Genomic DNA, 22,436 nt, shown 5'->3' with positions numbered 1-22,436 from the left:
GCGCCACCAAATACTTTTGACCTTGACAAAGGTCACAAACAGTCCATTCCTTTGCGGCGTTTGCTGTTCTGAAGAACAAAGAGCACAATAACACGCTTGGAAATTTGTGAGCAAGCCGCATGCTGTTATTTAATTTTTCATATCTTTTATTGATAGTTTGTCATATCGACTACTTATAATCTCCCAAAGGAAGTGGAATGAGAAATATCAAACAATCATTGTTCCATAAACACTGGCTACAAAATGACGTCAAGACAATGATGTCCAACGCAACGTGATCAGAATTGGCTTTACAAAGGCAATAATGCTCAGGTTGAATCGACACTGCCAGCGATAATTATGTTTATTATCGGGCTCGTAATTAGCCGCATGCAACATTTTTGACTGTCATGCTCGTAATTGAGGTCAAAATATGAGACAGCTACCGCAGTTCGACATCGCTGCAAACTACTTGAGCAAATTAACACCTGTCTGACAAGCGAACATTGTTATGTTTGTCAAGACCCTCGATTGTATTGAATATCATTATATCGTACACGTGGCCATAATGTTGTTGTGGACTGCAATAGTAGAAAATTGATCGATGTATCCCATGAGAAAATGGCAGGAGAGAAAAATTAGAAGCTGCTGTGTTTGACTCGTTGGTACCACGTGCAGTTGAGGACGGATGCAACTAGCCGGAGAGGTTGTTGTCTTCCCGTCTTCAGGCCTAATTGACAATTGATTCTGCTGAGCACAGCACTGCTAATTAAGCCTGTGCCACATCAATTCACCCGGGGATTAATTGTGGCAAATAAAGTTGATCGGAAAAATTAACTTTACCTATTGGGTTTCATTAGGCGGGTAGAAATTAAATTTGTGTAAAAAGGGATCAATTGCTCTAACTTCTTTTCAAATATGCCAATTGTGCAACATAAAAAAGAACACGTCGCAGCTTGTTTTCTAGATTTGCTGCTGATGGATTGTTTGCACGTAACCTTCCCCTGCCCTCAGCATTCGAAAGGAGAATGTCGTACCGACAGAGAAAAGTTGGATACATTTGGCAGCCTACCTGAAGAAAAAAAGTCTTTCATGTCTAAACTGCTCAAATCAAGTTTTCCAGCTACATATTGCAATGAACGGCGAGCTGTGTTCGGAATCACTCCCTACCCACCAGAGTGCTCATGCAAGGTTCGAAACATATACCGGTAGATATTGTTTTTCCTCCACAGAGCAGTTTTGCAAAGCGCAATGTTCTAATTTTGTGTGAATCAAGACTTTTTTTTTCCTAACTAATGTCATTTTGAGACTATTTATTGTCTGCAGTCCACTGTCTGAGATTGCTCTGTTGTACCGTAATTATAAGACGACAATGACATAATTAATTAATAGCACGTTCGAGCCATTTTTGGGTGAACAGGATCGTCCACTAGTAACAGGTTACAATACACTATTAATTTCACTTCTATTATTGTTGTTGTGATTTAATGTAGACACGTACTCGGCTCTACCCAATACCCGCGCCTAGTGCAAGAATACGCTGTGGTTACGAACACTTTGTTGAAGATAGCCTGGATGATTTTGGGCCGGGTGACGTTTGGAGCCAGTCTCCGTCGACAGATTAAGCTAATGTTGCTAACGCTGATTTGCGCGCAACCACTTTATATTGTTTAGGATCCCCAAGAGGGCCTGCAAGACCGGCCGAGTAAAGCACCAGTCTCATGTCATTTCATGTACACAGGTATGTTTTTTTTCATTTGTCCATTTTGCTATTTTTTCGTTTTCTGCAGTCTCACTCTGGATGCGGCCGATGAGAGCCAGTGAAAACCGTCCTAGTAAAACACCAGTCTCATGTCATTTTATGGACACGGGTTAGAAAATAAAACCATTCCGAAACCCAAATTTTCTCTTCTTTGAACACAGCGCACAGCCCCCCCCCCCACACCCCACACCCAGTTATACACTACACACACACACACACACACACACACACACACACACACACACACACACACACATTTCGGGGTTGCTTTCCCTAACTCACTCATGATGGATTTTAAGAAGATTGGGTTACTTTCACCCAAAGTTGGGTTAATTATTTCTACTCAGCAGATTGGGTTGAAGATTGGATTTGGGTGGGTTTAAGACCTGGAGCTGGTCACCATTTTGGACAGTTAGTGTACACCCCAAGTTGAAGTAAGTTTAATGCAACATTCTGGTAGCGACTGGACGCCTCAGTGAGTATCACCGCTGACTTTGTACACAGGAATTGAGGTTCAAATCCTATTATTTCACCCAATTTGGTTTTCTTTGGACCCAGCAGTTTCAAAGCTGCATGTAGGGAGGAAGGAAGAAGTAAATGATTATGGGCACAGCCAGTGATTCATCTGAAACAAATTGTGGATTAAATAAATAATAAACAAGTCTGTTAACATTTTTTTTTTAAATGCTAACTGAATTTCACAATTTTTAAACATTGAATTGTACATGGTGAATGCGAGTGAACATCCCTTTCAGAAAAAGTTTTGGGGTAGAAGCATTCACATTGAAGTCAGAAAACACTGATGTCTCTGAAAGACTATCCTGTGTGTTTAAAGTGTGTTTCCCCGCTTGATCTGCCTGGAAAACGGTTGGCGCCGCCAATGGTAAATCTGTAACTCGTCCTATTTACAGAGTTGGGCTGCGCCACGGACTCGAGTCATTCAACCACAATAAAAATGACAGTTCGTAAAGTCGTTACCAGATAGGCCAGCGGTTCTCCGAGCTTCATTTTGTACTACTTTTTTGACGACCGTTGCCGTGTGGCAGCACGCTGTCTCTCGCAGGTCAGTCTTGGCGCTACGCGAGACTCTTTTTGTTCGGGGTGGAGCGCTGTGATTTTCAGTACATTGTTGGAGCGACTTGCTGTTTATTAAAAGAGTAAGTATTGTGATGCAAGCGCTCCACTCACGGAGTATAAATGCGGTTGCAGTGAATTATTTGCGAGGCCGTTTGTTCCACTGTGCTGCGCAGATGAATGATTATGGAACACTTTGTTCTCACGTACCTCTCGAGCTTGAGTCTTTGTGCCAGCATTCTCCAGTCGGCTCCCTTGGGACACGGGGTGTCCAGGCTGCTGCAAATCTTTTGCCTTATGAGGTATGGGATCTGAAAGGCGCTGGGCCCTGCGAGGGCGGTGGCGCTCGTGTCCATTAACAGGAACTCGGAATCCACGGCTCGGGTGTCCTGCTTGTGACAACAACAACAATCGGCCTTCATGAAAAACTGCACAACCGCGAACGGACAAATTGTCCAAAACGGGGTTGGATAAGCTCCTCAGTCTTACCTTGGCGATGTTAAAGTCTAGGCTGAAGCTCTGTCCTTCGCCCTCCACCTGCCACACGCACAGCTGGCAGGTGAGCTCACAGGTGCCAAGGCTGAGGCGCTCCAGAGTGAAGGTGCAGTGCAGGTACCGTTGGGAACCGTTCCAGATGTGGTAGAATGGGATCTCCTGCAGCGAAGGACGAACGAATGCATCACATGATTCAAACCTGCCAAAAAGCGTCGACTACGAAAAGCTTTTTGAGGTTTGACCAAAAGGTATTCAATATCCTCGAGTCCAGGTACTAGTGCTCTCTTTGTCATCACCAAGTCAGCGCAGTCGTCGAACAACTAATCTTACTCGTCGGACATTTTCCACGACTGTATGACAGTCCTACAACAGGACAACTTTGCTACACTTGTAGAGCATTACATTATTAGAAGGGCAAAATTGCACACTATTTGATATTTGCAGTCGTAGCACGGCAGCCTTGGCTTTTTGAGGGGCAAAGGGACTGAAAAGGAATTGACAAAAATGAATTTGAGGCCTTCATTTTGGAGTGAATCTGAAGGAGAGGCGAAATCTTGCGCACCAAACTCCTCCAAACACGCATACGAGGATCTTTGTGTGGGGAAACAAATGTCATGATGATCTCACACAAGAGCTCACCAGTGATGTGAAATTTTGATTTCCAAGGAATGTTACACGAGTGTTCATTTGAAAATGTGGAGGGTTGCACAGCAAACAAGTACTCGAAGAGTACCGCGATACCTCGCGGTTAAAATGACTCGAGACCACTTGTTTGTTAGTACTGTATTTTAAAAGTGACAGTAACGGCCGGCTTCCAGCCACATCGCTCCATGTCGTGAACCGCACCTCCCAAAAAAACGTCATTCCCGAGAGTGTGGCTTCTGACTGAGAGAGAGATGGCCACACCTTTTGCGCTCTAAGGGAACAAAAAACACGGAGATGGGGAAAGATTTTGCTTCCCCAACTACTCGAGGCAAACCAAAATATCGTGCAAACTAAATCTGCAAACGCCTGAGATGAATGCACAGACCCGAGGGAGCAACTCGAAAACAGCACCTTCAAGTGGAAGTCTTAACGACTGTGAATTATTATATGACAAGAAATCGTGTGTGCCACTGGTTACATCTGACGAGTCAATCAATAGCGTTTTTATTAGAGGAGCAGAGTCCAGCACTCAGCCATCAACTACAGTGAGTCATACATTTAATTACGACACAGGCTTTCCATAAACAGTGTAAATGTACTGTTCACTGTGGAAGAACTTAAATGGGCTCAGAACTACTGCTATGTTCAATCTTAACCTGAAAAGGGAGATTCATCTGTCTCTTATGCATTTATTTCAAATTTGGCATACCCCACCCCCCCAGACTCAAGTTAATCCCTGATAAATAATTAATCGCTTGATCAAGATGTGTCTCCCAAGACTTTCCCCTTTCTAGAGTATGCATGCAAAGTAAGTCCTTGCTACTGTCTGACAAAAAAAAAAAAAAAAAAAAAAAAAAAAAAAAAGGCAGCCGGGGTGTGCGCTTCCTCAAATGGATTCAAAGCTGATGATTTGGACATCTTGCTCTCTGTTGCTCCATATTCATGCCTCATACGCATATCCCAAGAGAAAGAAAGAAAGAAAGACAGATATGGGGAAAAAAAAAACAACAGGGCACGCTAACTCATTCTTTAGCCTCCCTTTAACAGCTGACAAGAACTGTTGAAGAGGGGCTCTGGGCCGCAGTACATGTTAGTGACCAACGAGGGGCACTGTTACCCAGGCGGACAGATGGTGCAGGAAGGCAGGTGAAATTCACAAAAGTCATGTTGGGGCCCCGGGGGAGAGTAAAGCCCCCGCCCCCGCGCGCGCGCGCGCGCACACACACACACACACACACACACACACACACACACACACACACACACACACACACACACACACAACACTGCTGTGAGGGAAGCACTTCCAAATAAGCAGGCTCAGTTCAGAAGATTTTGCGCAGGGGACAATGTTACCGCTGTGCTTGCTTGGCACAACCTAGGCTTTCTCTACAGGGACCTTGTGCACCTCCAACTTGAAGCCAGATCATTTTTGAGTCCTCTTTGAACTATCCTCACGGGCGCAGTGCAGTCAGTGCACGTGGACGGCTCCCAGCATCCAGGTTGTGAGCTTCCAGATATTTATTTCCCCGTTCCATATTTCAAAGCTCCTTTTGAGCCTGCGGTGGCTGGGATCATCAATCAACTTGCAGCTCTGGGTTACTGCGCTGACTGAACTGTAATGTGGACAAGTTAGTGGACAATAATATGCACTTTTCAGGCGCCACACACTAAAAAGGTTCCATCAACTCAACTCTTAAGTTGTGGCCCACCCTGCTTCACCAAATCAAGCGGGGCAACTGAGAACCTGAGGTTAAAACAAAAAAAGTTTGAGAAAGACACTCTATCTTTTTGACAGTTTTGACATTAACCCATTTAATCCCACCGGTCGCATTTGTGAAGGACAACAATGATTTAATTTACAGGGCTCTAAACATTTTTATTACTGATTACTTAAAAGGGCTGTCAATGACACCTGATTTTGACTTTTAAATGTCTGGGAAAAATTGGGGATTAAATGGGTTCATAGATTCTTTTTTTTTTTTTTTTTTAATCTTTCCTTGAAATATCTTTTGATTTCACTGTTTATTCTCATCAGTGTTGCAAGTGAGCTGGAGAACTACCTCTGCTGACTTTGGGCAAGAATCGCTGTCCACTCTGGGCTGATTGCCAGCCAACGGCAGGGCATATACTGTGTCGGCCAACAACTACTCATACACAGGACAATTTAGAGACTTCAATGCATCTAATCCACACATATTTGAAATGAGGGAATTCGGACTGTGCACGAATCGCTGGTGACTCGCATTGAGAAGCGAACGCCGAATCAGAATTTTTGGATTTGAGTCGGAACGGCTCACGCCAAAAACAACAACGTCAACAACCGCTGTCTTACCTCTTTGCCGACCTCCAACGCCATCACCTTCTTCCCTTCACATGTAAATATAAGGCGCGATGTAAGCGCACTCCATTTATCATTATAATCACATTGGATTTGTAATTTTTGGGACGTGTTTTTGGTCCAAAGTAGACTTTTCGGAACTCGCTGATTAGACAGCAAATGAATAGCAAAGGCGAATTTTGGGCGCAAGTCCCAACTCTAGTTGGAACCCTCAAAGTCAGAACTGTAAGGCAGATTATTAGAGTATGCTAACGACTATCCCTCTGCGCCGCGAGAGAGAATAATCATTCAGAGGAGATTTAAGGTGATTATTTTCAGAATATGATCTTAGTACAAGTCATTGAATCCAACAGGAGCTCAAATTTCAGCCTCCAAACTGACCATTAAAATGTGTTGCAGGGATCTTGCTTGACACTATTTTTGTTTTGTTCACGTTTAAGTCCAGACAGACAAGTCGACCATGAGCCCTCGTTCACGATTACAAGAGGGCTCTGATGAGCTTTTGTTGTTTTTCATTTCTGTACAAACAGGTCCAAAAAAAAGAAACACTATTTAGGAGACAACCTTGAAAGAACCAAGCGATCCCCTTCCTTGCTTGTGCTGGGAAGCTGAGCCCCCACCAACCTCCCCCCGATCACCCCCCTCCTCCTCCCACACCTCCCCTCTGCCCCACTGGGCCACTGTGATACCCACCTGGTAGCCGGCGAGCAACTTGCTCCTCCAGTGGGCCTGGGGCATGTCATGGATGGACAGGCGCAGGTTGTGGTAGCTGTCTTTGAAGAGCAGCATGTGAGGCTCGTCAATCAGCCGACCACCCAGCTGTCTCTCCATCTGCATCACCTCCTGATGGGGCAAAGATGAGCGGAAACATTTTCATGAACACAGAGGAATACAGTGAATCCTCATTCATCGCTGGGGGATATGTTCGAGACCACCCAGGCGATGTGAATGAAAGCGTGACCCTCTTATTAAAATAAAAAGATTTCCCCACCCCACAGGATTTAAACACATCCAAACTTGGTCAAGTACGTTGACGCAGATCTGCCGTAAGGCCACAGCTGCCCAATCAGTGGGTGATGAAAACAAGCTTTCAACGTGTGCATCGAGATTTTGCATCACATCATACTTATTGACGAAGGCCTACATAATTTAGCAGATCCTGTACATCCTGTGTCTTCTCCTTATTCCCACAGAGCCGAGCACGAGCAAAGCGCATCCCAGAAGTGGAAGATCGCAGCTCTGCATGCAGCCACAGCAGGCAACACCCACTTGTCTCCACAAAGCTTTAATGTCACCACAAGGTTGAACCTCCCCCCTGCCCCCCGCCCTCCCCCAACACACCTCAGTATATGCATACGATATGTGTGCGGAGGATGTTTTCAGCTTCCAGCATTAGCATGCACACAGCGCAGCTTTGCAGGACAACGAGCTACCTGGGTTGTGATGAAGGAAGCGTACAAGCCATTAGTCAATTGCTCATTGTTCCCGCATGGCGAATCATCTTAATATCCTTTTTGTTTGCGTGCCAGGAGAGATTTGTAAAGACATCCTGAATATTTTCATCGCCGCGGGGCTTCTTCAGGGATTTTTTTTTTTTCCCCCTTTGGCCATCCGAATGATCCTCTGCAACGGGGTGATGAAATTTGCGACCTTTACGACTCATTCGTCAAAGCCAGAAGCTTTGGCGCATCCAATACTTTGTAGATGACGTCAATGGATCCTATTATGAAAAGTGAGCAGAACTCTGAAATTATGCATTTTTTAATTGGTCTCAGTGTCTGGCAGCAGAGGACAAATGTGAAAGACAACCACTGCCAAGCCACAACACAATTAGGTACACGTGAACAGAAAACAACAGGAAAAACGACCCATTTGCCAAATAAATGACAAGACATAAGCACGTGGCCTATCTCATGCAGCTAAATAAAAATATTTACCCCGCTGTATGTCTGTATGACACAATCCGCCACAGTCACTACAAACAATAAACTGTTTGATTAACACTCAAACTGTGCAGACTTTTGTTGGATGAACCCCTTGTTATTATGAGTGTGCAGGCAGAACCTATGTTGTGGAGACGACTGTATAACGTTGAAAGGGTTTTATCCTGTGTATAAAATTTGGAGGTGCTCACATCCACCGAATTTCGAGTCACCTCTGGCTCTGAAAGCTCTGACAACACGACATCTGCTGTCTTATGAGTGTTGGGTTATTTTCAACTGCAGTTATTGTATAACTATTGTTAGGACCCCCGTCCCTGCCCCCGCCCCCACCTCATTGTAGCCAAGAAAATCTGTTTTGGCAGGTAAAAAACAGCTTCAACAAGTGTCACATCGGTGTCGTTCACATTTCAGCGATGTCTCATAATGAAAGTGAGCACTTTTTCCATGGCAAAGTTTCAAGATGTTTTAAGACTTTCGAAAAACAAGTGGGGGGTACAACATACACACCTGAATGATGAGCATAGTCCCAGCTCTGCCTCAATTTGAGCCAGAAAAAAAAAACAAAACACATAAAGAGGAATGTGTGTGGACATCCTGTCATTTCCAAGAGCTGAATAATTAATCAAATTCAATGTAGCAGAATGTAATTTTGGAAGAAGAAAAAATTGGTAATCTTTATTATGTCTATTTATCTATCTATCTATCTATCCATCTATCTACATTTCATACTTAATTTATTTATACAATGGCTGTTGAGATAAGTTCCATGCTTAAGATGTGTAGTGCCCACGTTTACCCTTAGATGCTGAAGTGATAAAGCCACGGAATTGTTTGCATTATTTTTTTTGATCTACTTTATGACTCAGTGACTTATGTTTCCGCCAAACGTGTTTGGCTACAATTTTGTGGAGTTGCAGTAGTGAACACTTAAAAGACTGCAAGTCAAAGTGTTGGGTAAGTAAAGAACTCTAATTGAAGTGGAGAAAAACTTCATTTACCTTTATTCTAGCACAAAACTAACCCGAGGCTAAACCATTGATGAATAATACATCTGATGGTTTATTATCATACGGATTCATTTATTGCTTGTGTTTGGTAAAGAAGAAATCCATGGAGAGGCTCTGGAATTTTTTTAAAAAAAACTGCATATTAAATGGCCATTGCAATATCGAGGAAAAAAAAAAATCGCAATTAGATCATTTGTCCTCATCGTTCAGCTGTAGTACGTACCTTGAGTTGCCCAATGCTGTGATGTCAGGAAAGACATCATTCAAGTGGGGAACGGTGTTCGTTTGTCTCTGAACAACCCCGATTGAGTTTGCTGCCCTCTCTCCCCAGATTGAACTGGCCTCATTCCAATCATAATAAGGAAGCCGTTAATTATATTTTCTGAACCTGCTTTGGTGATTGCATGCATGCTCTCCCTGAATAAGCGCTTCTCAGCTCGGACCGAGTGGGGAATTTTCATGTTTGCTTTGTGCATTTCTAATTTTGCTGTTTGCCTTGTACTCAATCGCCTTGTTAAAGGCGGATTGTATTCCCCGGCCCCCGAGGATCTCCACCTGGATACCAGCAACAATATATCTAGTACGTACTTCATTACGGGCGTGACTAGCTGCGTCTTTAGATGGGACTGTACTGAAAGTGGCTCATGATGACGCAGAAACCGAGGGTGCCAAACGATTACTCAGTGGTCTTATGGCTTCATATAGCGGGGGGCACAGACCATCCTCCAAAGAATTAAAGACCCTCTGCTGTTTAGGCGCCTTAGCAAAACAAAAGGCACATTATAAGGGCTTCAAGAGATGTCTATTCAACTACACTTCTTAAGCACTATTATTTGTTGAGCGGAATTAGCATTGCAAATAACAGCCGGCGGACTTTTGATCAGGTCTTTGGCCTATAGCAGGGGATCTATCGGCCTGTTAGCAAGAGAAGCATGGCAACGGAATGCCAATGAGGCCGTTATCAACATCTTGCTAACAGGATGCATACTAACTCACCTGTCGACCAGTGTGTGTCAGGTGCACGGCTGATGCAGCAGGATTACGATCAAACAAGGCCCGCAACACGACACTCTGAACCCTGATCTTATTGAAGGACAACACAGTCCCCCTTTCGTATGTGCGACTGTGTCCTTGGCTTAAAACAACCCTGCTGGGCTCGTATGTTGTGTGCATATGCTCTGGACCGAGAGAATAATGGCCCTCTTTACGCCCCATTATCCTGTTAACAAATGACAGTGTGAGTGAGCTAATAAATGAGAAGCTAAATTTGACCAAATTATTAGCTCATTCTACAGGGGAGAAAACAATGCGAGCTTTTTAATTAGTTTATCAAATCACGCATTAATCACCAAGGCAGAGCCAACTAGAGCTCCCGTTTGCTGAAGATAAGGCGGGCGGGTTCGGTTGAGTCACCCTGACCCCTGTACAAATGTGGCAACATTAAGATGCATGAGACGGGCAGCAAGTTCATATACTGCAGGAGGACCTCTCCTTTTGTTCTGACGGAATCGGAGATAGGGCCGGGCCGGGTGTGAGGACTGCAAATTTTCGAGTCCGACAGAGGCGAGACCACCCCCTGACATTCAACGAGGTTGGCTAAGGAGGGAGATGGAGTGAAAAGAGAAGCGAGACACAGGCGGCTTAACATTTGTGTCTCTGGGTCACCGGAGTGGCCAGCTTTAGCAGGAGAGATAACAGGATTACCGCAATCATGGCCACAGTTTTGTATGACTTCAACCCCCCCTCCCTCCCCTCCCCGACCTTCATCCAACACTCAGCCTTCCCCTCATCCTCTTGGCTGGGACCAGAGCCGCGGACTGAGATGGACTGGGGCCTGCCTCCATTGGGGAACAAGAGACACTCATACAGCTAATCTCTTCAGGCTGGTGCTGACAGAAAGAGGTTAGCGGCTGCAGCAAACGGCGCGCACGCAGCAAGGCCAGCTCCAAACAAATCAAAGCTACATATATGAGAGCGCGCTGGGTTGAAAGCTCGGGATTAAAATATTGCACTCTGCTCACAGCAAGCACTCTTAAATGTTCTCTGTATAGTTGTGTGTCATAAAGTGATTAACCTAACAAACTCAGACGGATTAGAGGCAGCGTTTGATCAGTTAGTTAGTCCAGCGTACGCATCAGAGACAGGAGGACAAATAGTCAAGCTTTCAATTTTCAATCGCTGACTCCTCGCGGTGATCTATTTCCATAGTTTTCTTTGGAAATGCATTTGTTGCACCAGAAAAAGCCTGACAAGGCGGGTTACATAAATCTGTGCGTTTGTCAAGCGAGGATGTGACAGGCCTTTCCTCTCATCGGTCTGAGATCCAGTGGCCGAGCACGCCACAGTCAACTCTGACTTAAAAACTGCAACTACAAGGCACTTGATCGCTGGCTTATAAATGTTCCGCTCGCAAGGAGTTGTGCGTTCTGCCCGATAAATCACAGCGTGCGTGAACACGAAGAGGTTACGTGAAAACAATATCACAGCCGTTCTTATTTTAACTTCTTGACAATCGTTTTCTACTGAAGAGATCTGGAAAAAAAATTGCTCACATAGGCGGGAAAACGTCACTGAAGCTAGTGAGTACATTATTGCTCAATGGAAAAATCATTGCTGGAGGTCAAAGTGTGGACAAAAGATACGGTGATACTGTTCAACACCCATTATACAGCAGAGCACACATTTTTACGATCTAAAGACAATGAGACAATGAGCTGCGCACATTAAACTCATGACATGAATATTGATTCAAAGGTAAATTCTGGGCAATGATACAAAAGAGAGTTCCTGCAAATGTCACTGTGAGAAAACATTTGAGATGAAGAGCGGTGCTTGTGGATTCTACAAACACTCCATTTATCAGCTAACCAATATGCCGGTGTGAATTAAAAAAAAGATATCTATCGGTTCTCATTAGTTGATTCAAATCACATCAAATCAATGGAAACCTCTGTTGAATTGTTACAGTGCTGAAGAATGTATGCTATCTATGCATGACTTCAAAAGTTACAACGTTGTAGTTACAACAATAGATTTACATGGAAAAAAATTATCTGTCCAAATCCTCTGGAGGACATTGTGGCTAATGCTGTCTTTCCAATGTGACCTTAAATGATATTGATAGACCTGTGTTGGTAGACAAACATGAGCAAATGGGAGGTAATGAGCAGTTCTGGTAAAAAAAAAAAAAAAAAAAAAAAAAAAAAAAATACCAGACTGAAATATACAAGATATTGTCTGTCAGTATTAAGATCATGTTTCTAAAACTCAAAGTGAGTGTGTGCATTTCAAAATTGAATCTACCGAGGAGAACCACAAGACTTGCATATTTTCGATTCATTTTTATGTTTCGCAAACTACCTCATTGACAACAAAATTAGCTTATTATGCAACATGTCTGCAAATATTACGCTGAGGGATCTCTGTAGTCTAACTGGACCACACAACATGGCAATCGCCCCGTTTAACAATGCCGCCCATGGAGCCACCAACACATCAATGACTTTGTAATTAATTAAAAGGCTATGCTGACACAAACAAACTGCATAGCTAAACCTGGTTGGTCACTCCCAGCTTAACCCGAATACAAGTTGGACTGTAAAAAGTACATCGGTTTTCAAAGATTGGGTGGTGACTTTGCTAGGCAAGTTGTTTCGACCCTGTATGCTGTTTCCTTCCCAACCAGAGCCGTCAAGTTGTAAATATCAGAGCTAAATATAAGAAAACAGGTGGCGGCTTAATTGGGAGCTAGTTGGAGGTCTATCTCTGTAGTGCGTAGGTAGGAGGTGCACCGCAGGTGTTCAACGAATGGTGGGATGGCACGACATCAGTGATGCTATCCCACAGGGCGAGCGGGGAGCAGCCGAGTGCACGGTGAGGGCAGGGCCCGAACGCCACTCGCGCGTCCTTCCTCTGCTGCCGTGCCAGCCTTGGCCGGGCCCATCAAGAGCGGGATGCGCATTAAATATTAAACTGAGTTGGTCTCGGCAGAGCCCCGCTAACATACGTCGTGCATCAGTCAGAAATGTCACCGCTTCCCCGGAGGGCCCCCACGCACTTTGGATCAAAGACAATAACATTACTTCTAATCTGCTGTAATTGGGAGACAAGAGATTGTGCGGCGCAGCGAGCCTACACGTATGTATGTATGGATACGCGTGTTTCTGGAGGCACTGATTCCGGCTTGTCAGAGCAGCCAGTGATGAGACTTGAGAGGAAATGTCAGCCTCTCTCCATTCTGTTGCTCTTCCTGTCACAGAGTAGGCAACGGGAAAGGCGCAGCGCCTCTTTCTCAGATGTTCTCATCTGCCATCGCAAGTACGTGCTGTTTAATGACTGGGAAGTTGGCTTCTTGTCTGGAAAACAAGGTGCGCAGCCTCGGCAGACGGCAAGTGCTGCAATTTTACGCACGTATTGATGGCCCGCTCCACTCCGTCAGCACAACTGCTGCTCTGCCTCCAACACCGAACCCCCTGCTAGTCTAGTACCGATACACACAACAATTAACAGCAGCCACGGTGAAAGTCTCATCATAAATGGTGCATTTTAAAGACAGTGATTAGTGATTAGGCTGAACTCTCCCAGGAAGTTTAATCTCCACTCAAAGTGGTTAATGTACTTGCTAAATGAACTGCTGCCTCCATAATAGCATCAAAAGCGGTGTGAAGTCAAGATTACGAAACAGTGTGGGCCACATTCTAAATCACTCACTAAAAAGTACAGAGCCCTGGAGATGCTGCGGCTTACCACAGGGCCAGGTTGTGTGTGAGACGGCGAGCTAATGCACTCAAAGGCGTCGAGGGAGCTGCAGAGCATGGCGGCAAAAGCGACAAAGTCAACAAGCTCCCATGTCCCTTTTCCTGGTGAGCGAGAGCAGAGGAGATGGCGAGGAAGAGATGTGCAGACAGAGAGACGAAAAGACGGTAAAAGTTTCAGCGCAGGAGCAATTTTTCCGTACGGGGCCACGGAAGGTCAATTTAACAGTCAGGCTGCAGGCAAACAGAGTTCCGAGTTGAATATACAACAAGAACCTTATCATTACTGCTGCTTTGATAGCATGCAAAGTCAAAACAACCTCTGTGAGGGACGGCATGCACGGCGCAGAACTTTGTAGAACACCGACTCCCCAAAAAGTTGTCCTGTCATAAACAAAAACAGAGGCTGATAACAATCAATTCACTTTTGACTACAGTATGGAGAATGGATTGAATGTCCGTGACCTTCGAGAAACTAGCAAGAGCACAGAAATGCTTCAGAAAATGTCAGCAAGCATATTTTGTGGCTGTATTCACAAACATTCAGTATGTTGGTTGCATCCATCACGTGAAGTGGAGAGACAATCATCAACTGAATTCGCAAATGCCACGATGTCTCTGGCCTGAGGTCAACAAAGTCCAAATAGTGTGGTCTGACGAGACCATATTTCAACTCCCAGAGCATCCCTTGGACCGTGGGGAGCAACATGCACACGGTGGCCAAACCAAGGTACGTGAGCTCATGTGAATTCCAAACCCAGAACTATCGACATACTCAACGAAAAGCATCGAGGCTCCTTCCCCGGTCGATAATGGTGAGCGGACAGCGAGAAGGCTGCACAATGCTGCGTCTGCTCGGAGGCGTGGCCTCAGCAGGGAGCAAGGTTCGGATGTGACAATGATTACTCGGCATCTTATGTGCTGGCCTAGCATTCCAATCAGTTTTTTCTTTGGGGGGGGGCACACTTCATTTTCTCACTCCGTCAACCATCTCTGCCAAATAACAAATAAACTTTTCAATTTCTTTATATTGGGAGAATATGAAAATACAAAATGCAAATACAGCTCAGGTTTGATTCTTTTTGAAGAAGGTGAAAGCAATGCGCAATTGCTCACGTGGGCAGCTTTGAGGGAATACTGTCAGAGCCTCACAGGAGACCACTTACACAAGAAAGGGAATCTGGAACGCCAGGAGCAGCATTTTAAAACGGTACATGCGGGCTACGATAGTGATGTTTCTGGACTTAACACTCAACAGAAATGTGTCCCTGACTCCCTGTATCACCAAGGTAGGCAGTATTAAAATGGCAAGGATTAACAAATGACTTGAATTCATCCATCCGTTATCCAAATTCGTCGTCGTTGCCTGAGCTTGTGAATAAGAGCTTCCATGAGGATTACGCCTTACAGTCCGTTTGAACCCCTTTGTACGCCATACGATACACACTATCAAAGCGGAAGGAAGGCGGACACCTCCCAAAAGAAATGATGTCATCAGCGGCTACAGCAGTTGATGTCGACTCAACTAACGTCGACTTAAAGAAAAAAAAAAAAGGCTGTGAAGTTGCGCAACCCCCTTGTGACTACTACACAAAGGCATTACAGAAGTTCTGAGTAATTTCCAGCCTGTGCGAGGTTCACATCAGCTTCAGCCCAAGCAGCCCTCGCTGCCTCCCTCTTGTTTATGCCCCACCGCTGCCCATAGATTTTCCTGGTGGCGGTCATGTGGAGAATGAGGTCGACCATTACAGCCAGTAGAAGTGGACTTGAGTAGGAAATGGTACTTGTGGCTGTGGGTGGTGTCAGATGAAGTGGAGTGGGCCGGCGAGAGAGCGAGCACGGGGGTTGCTGAGAGAAGACTGGGACAGGCTCTCCTTTTAATTTACTAATTAACCATGCAAATGAAATCTTAACCGACTACTCAGCGGCAGCCCCTGGGGGAGGGAGGAAGGCATTAGCACTTGATGAGACCACGTCCACGCGGCGGGCAGGAAAAAGGGGAAATACGGCGAATGAACAAAGCAAGGGGAAATGCGATGGCCTACAGCAGCTGAGGAGCACCGGGCGTGCACACAAATACAGTATGCTGCCGATGACTGCATACTGTCATTATCCAGGACTTATGCATTGTTTCTCATCCATAACTCACACACTGGCAATACCACATTGTTTAATTATATTGTTACATTCCCTCTGGCTATGTCTAATGCATTCAGTTGAAGCAAGCTAAAAGACAATGCTATCATAACTGCATGGTCATAAGCGACCAGGATGTGCTCCAACGGGCAATTGATTATAATTCTCTGTGTGCTACGAACCGAAAACAATCGGCTTCCAATAATAAGATCTGCAATGGGTTCGATTGATTTCTTTGCATGATTGATTTGTTGCTTTTCTTACATAAACAGGTAAAGGCCAAACATTAGCTAAACCTGCACATGTGATGAGCCAATAAAAGAATCAACTGTATTTATAGAGCACTTTAAAACAACCACTGCTGTATACAAAGTGCTGTACATGGAGCAAAATAATACAAACAACAACAAACGATAAATCTGTAAATTCATAACAAAGACAGTAGCAAGCACAAAAAACAGTGAAAGTATGTACCGTATTTTTCACACTGAAAGGTGCAATTAAAAGCCTTCCATTTTCTTAAAAGCTAACAGCGTCTTGTGTCTGGTCATTAAGGTAATATTTCGACCCCAAAATGCCTCCTAGCTCAATACATGCTGACAACGCAGAGTTCAAACTTAAAGCGATCGGTTACGCAGTTGAACACGGAAATAGAGCAGCAGCAAGAGAGTTCAACGTTAACGAGTCAATGTTATAACTTGCTGTTGGTTAAGTGAACTGTGTCGGTGCTTTATTAAAAAAAGTTTTACTGACATCTGATCATTCTGTTGGCGTTTCCTTGCGCGTAGCTCTATCTAGTGGATGCATTGTAGATCACGTCTTATAACGCGGTGCGCCCAATGTATGAAAAAAAAATTACAAAAGAGGCCATTCATTGAAGGTGCGCCTCATAATCCAGTGCGCCTTTTAGTGTGGAAAATATGGTATCAATTCTCATGTTGAGTCAAAAGCCCAAGAATGAAAATGAGTTTTAAGATGAGTTTTAAAGATGGGCAGTTAGGGGGCTTGCCGAACGTTCAGCAGGACGTCATTCCAAAGAGAGGGACCAGCAACGGAAAAGGCTCGATACCCTCTGAGCCTCTTCTTAGTTATTGGTACCTTTAGTAGTGTCTGGTCCACAGACCCGAGGCTCTGGGCAGGTGCATAGGGGCGGAGGAGCTCAGAGAGGTAAGGAGGGGCGAGGCTATTTTAAGATTTGAAAACAAATAATAGGATCTTAAAAATAACTTTAAAATGTATAGGGAGCGACTAAAGGGATGCCAGAATAGGAGTAATGTGCTCCCTCTTATGAGTACCAGTCAATAGGCGAGCAGCAGCATTCTGGACCAACTGGAGACGTTTAATGGAGGATTGGCTGGCTCCAAAGCAAAGTGCATTACAGTAATCCAGCCAGGATGTAACAAAGGTATGAACTAATGTTTCAAAGTGCTCTTGAGAAATGAGAGGCTTTATTCAAGACAGCTGCCTAAGATGAAAGAAATTGGATTTAACAATGGCGCCAATTTGCCGGTCCAATTTTAAATCACTGTCCAGTTTAAGACCCAAGTTCAAGACCAGTTGTTTTAAGATAAGGAGCCAGGGGGCCCAAGTCCGCAGGATGGGATGTGGAAGGGCCACTGTTACCAAACACCATCAGTTCTGTCTTCTCCATCCATCCATCCATTTTGCGATACGTTTATCCTCACAAGGGTCGTGGGGGTTGCTGGAGCCTATCCCAGCCGTCGTTGGGCACTAGGCGGGGGACACCCTGAACCGGTTGCCAGCCAATCGCAGGGCACACACAGACGAACAACCATCCACGCTCACATCCACACCTAGGGACAATTTTAGAGTCTTCAATCAGCCTGCCGTGCATGTTTTTGGAATGTGGGAGGAAACCGGAGCACCCGGAGAAAACCCACGCAGGCCCGGGGAGAACACTGGACCACCGGGACGCCCTAACTTCTGTCTTCTTTTCATCAAAATTCAAGAAATTTAGTGCCATCCAGGTCTTGATTTCCTCCAGACAGGATAAAAGTGGCCTCAATGAGAAAGCATCTTTTTGCTAAGCGGGACATAGATCTGAGAATACCATGTTAATGCATATATCACATTAATTTTGAGAAATAATCTTTCTTAGTCAGGACTCCCAAATAGATAAGCGGGAAGTATATCAATATTGACAGTGATGTACAAAAGTTGTTCACAAAGAGGTGAGCCCATCCTTGTGAATGACTGAGCAATTCACGGAATCTCCTTTTTTACGCAATCATGGCACCCCACCTGGTCCCAGTTACCCTTTTCATCGGTGGGATGTTCAAAACAGAAGTTTGATGAGCATTCCTCAACTTTCTCAGTCTTTTTTACCACCTGTCCCCGCTTTTGGGGAATGAGTCACAGCCATAACGTTGAAAGTTCAGGAATATTCACTAAAAACAATAAAGTTTATCCGTTTGAACATTACGTATCTTGCCTTTGTTGTTTATTCAACTAAATATAGGTTGAACATGATTTGCAAATCATCGTATTCTCTTTTAACAGCGTATCAACTTCTGTGGAATTGGGTTTGTGTCATGATAAAGTAATGACATGATATACCTAATACGTACAGTATACCAAACTATAGCTTTGCGTACAGTTTTATCAGGCCAAATCTTCGTGGCCCTCTTCACTCCACTTTGCTAACATTTGGACTATTGTGTCTATTTGTGCAAGTATCTTTTTTTGGAAAAAAAGTGTTGCTGGAAGGGGTTGCAAAATGTAGTGAAAACAGTGCTCAGTTGGCAAGAGGAGGGTTCACCAACCTTTGCTGAGCCCAGCCACGTTTATATAAGAAAAGGTACATCATGATGCCTTCACCAATTGCCCCCCACTGAAATAAAATGAAATGCCATGATCCATTCCAGTCCCCTCAACACACCACCATTTTGTTTTCAATAAGTAAAAACAGCAGTTGTTGTATAAAAAGCAAATGTAAAGAAATAAACTGTTAGATTTAGATATGAAAGTGTAATGACTACGTTGGGACAAACGAAAAATCACAACAGCAACTGTTGTGTGTGTGTTACCCTAGCCTTGCCGCCAAGAGCTCCAGTGCGGTTGGCCCAACATGAGTTTGGCCAAATTTAGCTCCATTTGAGTGTTTTCATTTTTTTTAAATTGGCGTGTTTGTTTTTCCGATTCGACAAACAGCTAATCAAGTTAATTGTACCTTTGCTGTCATCTTGCGGAATAGCATTTAATTGTTCTGCTAGTTCTGCTGTCCTTTATGCTTTGCTGTCATTGATAGATGAAAACATACTGTATTTATTGCAAATAACTGGGCAATTAAGTGAAACTGGATAACCTCTGACAGCACATGAATGGGTGGTTGGGAATCACTGTTTGAGAGTGTACATGTATGACAGTTAACTAAATGTCCCTACTTACACATGGCCTGTACAATTAATTAAAGGTTATACAACAGAGACAGTTTGACCTTCGAACATAATCGAAACAAGTCAAATTACCTGATGATCAACTAACGGCATACATGTATTCTAAGTGTGAAAAAAAAAAAAAAACCTGAAAAAAACAACATCGCAATGTACCTTAAAGACATCCTGCGTGTCGTCCATGCAGTAGACCCTGATGTTGTACTCTAGCGTGGAGCAGTAGGCGTCGGAGAAGAGCACCAGCCTCAAGCGTTTGGCGGCACCCATGTGCAGAGACTCTCCCACCAAGGCGAAGGTGCCCAGCTGCTCGGAAAACAGCTGGCACGTTTCGGCTTCCAGCTGGCAGTAATAGGGATCCGACGCTAGCTCCTCACCCATCAGTAGGACATCCTGTAGGAGGCAAGGAGTACAACAGTTAGTTGTGAATCAAAGGTCAAGAAGCCATTTCATAAAAGCGCAGAGGGTTTTGTACACAGGGGCTTTTGTAAGTTGGTAAAAAGATCTGGTCTTAAGGTCTTTAAGTTGATGTTCCAAATATGATTGAGCGGATATAGAAACAGATCAAAGCAGTGCTGGGTCCAAAAGGGATCGAGCAAATGCTGGATTATTTATACTCACTGCATTGGATTTAGGAGTTCACGCAGCATGTTGTGTTGGGTATTGGCCCCCAGACCAATACTAATAGGAGTATTCACTCAGAGTGCTCACTGATACCAAGTAACGATACCTTTACTACATTTGATATTCAAATTTCATTTAACACAATGACAAAAAAATTGTGAAACTTTCTTTGTCCGCAGATGATTCACTGATGTGTCAAACTGCCGCAGTAAGTATGGGTGGCTGGTATCGGCAGCCTCCATGAGCCCTCGATACCTTAAAAAATGTCCAGTATCGGTACTTTTCTAGAGTAAAAACTACCCGTACTTATTAGTGAAAGCTACCAAAGACACATTACCACATTATAAGTACAGTTGTTGTTTAAAATAATACTCATTTTATTCCCAAAATTTTCAAATAAGAAGACGAAGCAACTTTCCCCCGCCAGGGGTTGCCACAGCAAACCAGATGCATGATATGTTTGGGACATTTTTTACACTGGATTCCCTTCCTGACACCTATTTTCCATCATTTACACAACAAAACTGTCCAAAATGGCACCCAGATATAGCTCTTTAGCTTGGCCAAATAAAATCTTACCCATTCTGCTGGGTCAGAATGATTAACCCAACCGTGGCTAAAACTCAATGTGCTCAAATTCCACAGCTATCAAGCTAGTGGCTTAGAAAAACAAGCCCAAGCTTTTCAATGGGTCTGAAAGGAGACTAGAGTACTGGCAAGAACAGATAGCTTGGTAAATATTGGATCACTGACAATTTTGGGCATCTTCCCAGTTTGGAGTTTGTTAAGTGAGACGAAAACAACTTTTTCGTTTCATGCACAACATCTCACCGTTGCCTGACGATCAGGATTGATTAAAAAAAAAAAAGATTACAGCGGCACAAGAATTAACCGCTACTTATTTTCCAATGGAAACAGACGGATTTTAAATATCAGAGCGGCAGCTGTGCCACCACAGCATCTCCAGTAATAATGAAGGGGGACTTAAAAAAAAACTACCCCAGATCAGGACTTGTTTTACGAGACAACACTGCTCTCGATGCTAATTTGATGGGGACAGATTGGACTCGAGGTGACAATGTTTTCTCTGGAAACTCCATCATGCCAGTTGACTGTCTCTTCCCATTGGCCACATCAGGCTGAAGCGAGCATCATGACTGCCAAACGGTCTGATCTATGGGACCGCACACCATCTACATCGATGGAATTAGCATTGACACAATTCGTTTGCTACGCAACCACAACAGTCTCTCACTTTTTCATCATCTTAATATTTCCTGGAGGTGTGGAACGGCTCAATTACGCCACTGAGTGCTCGCTCCAGGAGCAATTCATTTCCCTTCCGCCTGCTCCTCGATTCATTTCCTCTGTCTCCTTCCGAACACCGACAGAACATCTTTTCTTTGACCACTTTCTACCAACGATGGTCATGCAGTTGGGCTATATTTGGTTGGATTGATGACTAAAAGTGCAGGTCAAACTCCTGCCTCGGACAGGCCAATCCATTCCATAGACAGCTCAGTGCCACCGCACGTGGCGAGGGTGAATTATTTATGCGCAATATTGAACATGAGAGATGACCTCTGATACAGCAAAGACCACCAACAGTCTTTCCACTTGCTGCCTCAAGCCATGAAACAAACCATGTTTGGAGAAGTTCAAAAGTTCTTGACAACATCATCGGCTAATTTCCAATTTCAGGGCCAGAAACATGGGGAGGGAACTCCACCCCCAAGTGTAACTACAAGCAGAAATAGCCAAGAAGCACAAAGAGTACTTTGAATTACCGGTAAGTAATTCTGAGAATCATGTTGCCTGGCAACTACTGAAGTGGAAAGAGGAGGTGCTTCCAGGCTTTTGTTTTCGGCGCAACAAGAAAACCTTCTTGCGGTCAAGTGCCGGCTCTGGTTGGACAGCACACGCCACTGGCCCAGATTTAAGACGCTGTGGTGTATTTCGATGAAGGCTCAACGGTTGGCGCTATTGTGCCATCTCACCTCCCAAGCGCCCTCGTAGTTCTGCTTCTTGAGGCGGATGGCCCAGTTATCAAGGCATGCGTCAGAGCACTGGTCCATGCTCAGGATGACGGGCCGGCTCAGGACGACCCCCGGAGGCCCGCAGCTCACAACAGGGCTGAGCAAGGTCTGGCAGCCGGCCAGGGGTAACCTACACCAGTCAGGAGAGAGCGCGGCATTCAGCATCATGAAGAGCTTTTACGAGAGTTATTAGTGTCAATATACCGGTCTCTTTAATTAAGGAAGCTTTG

The 22,436-nt window shown here is 44.5% G+C and overlaps 1 protein-coding gene across 5 annotated transcripts in view; it reads right to left on the bottom strand.

The window, feature by feature from the left end:
• unc5a (unc-5 netrin receptor A) overlaps positions 1-22,436 on the bottom strand; it is a 178,960-nt gene that overhangs the window by 4,270 nt on the left and 152,254 nt on the right. For 3 of the 5 annotated variants that reach the window (XM_019870063.1, XM_019870066.1, XM_019870067.1), the window contains 5 exons: positions 22,168-22,336; positions 19,706-19,939; positions 6,990-7,139; positions 3,305-3,469; positions 3,026-3,204 (listed from right to left, as the gene is read on the bottom strand). In XM_019870063.1, the coding sequence (XP_019725622.1) occupies positions 3,026-3,204; positions 3,305-3,469; positions 6,990-7,139; positions 19,706-19,939; positions 22,168-22,336 (897 nt within the window). Of the gene's footprint in view, positions 1-3,025; positions 3,208-3,304; positions 3,470-6,989; positions 7,140-19,705; positions 19,940-22,167; positions 22,337-22,436 lie in introns of all 5 variants that reach the window. The other 2 variants (XM_019870064.1, XM_019870065.1) reach the window with 1 other exon arrangement.

Source organism: Hippocampus comes, unplaced genomic scaffold (assembly GCF_001891065.2).
Source record: "Hippocampus comes isolate QL1 unplaced genomic scaffold, H_comes_QL1_v1.1 scaffold9, whole genome shotgun sequence".
Lineage (NCBI taxonomy): Eukaryota > Metazoa > Chordata > Actinopteri > Syngnathiformes > Syngnathidae > Hippocampus > Hippocampus comes.
The sequence above is the reverse complement of the archived record's forward strand: the minus strand, read 5'-3'. Positions and strand labels throughout refer to the sequence as shown.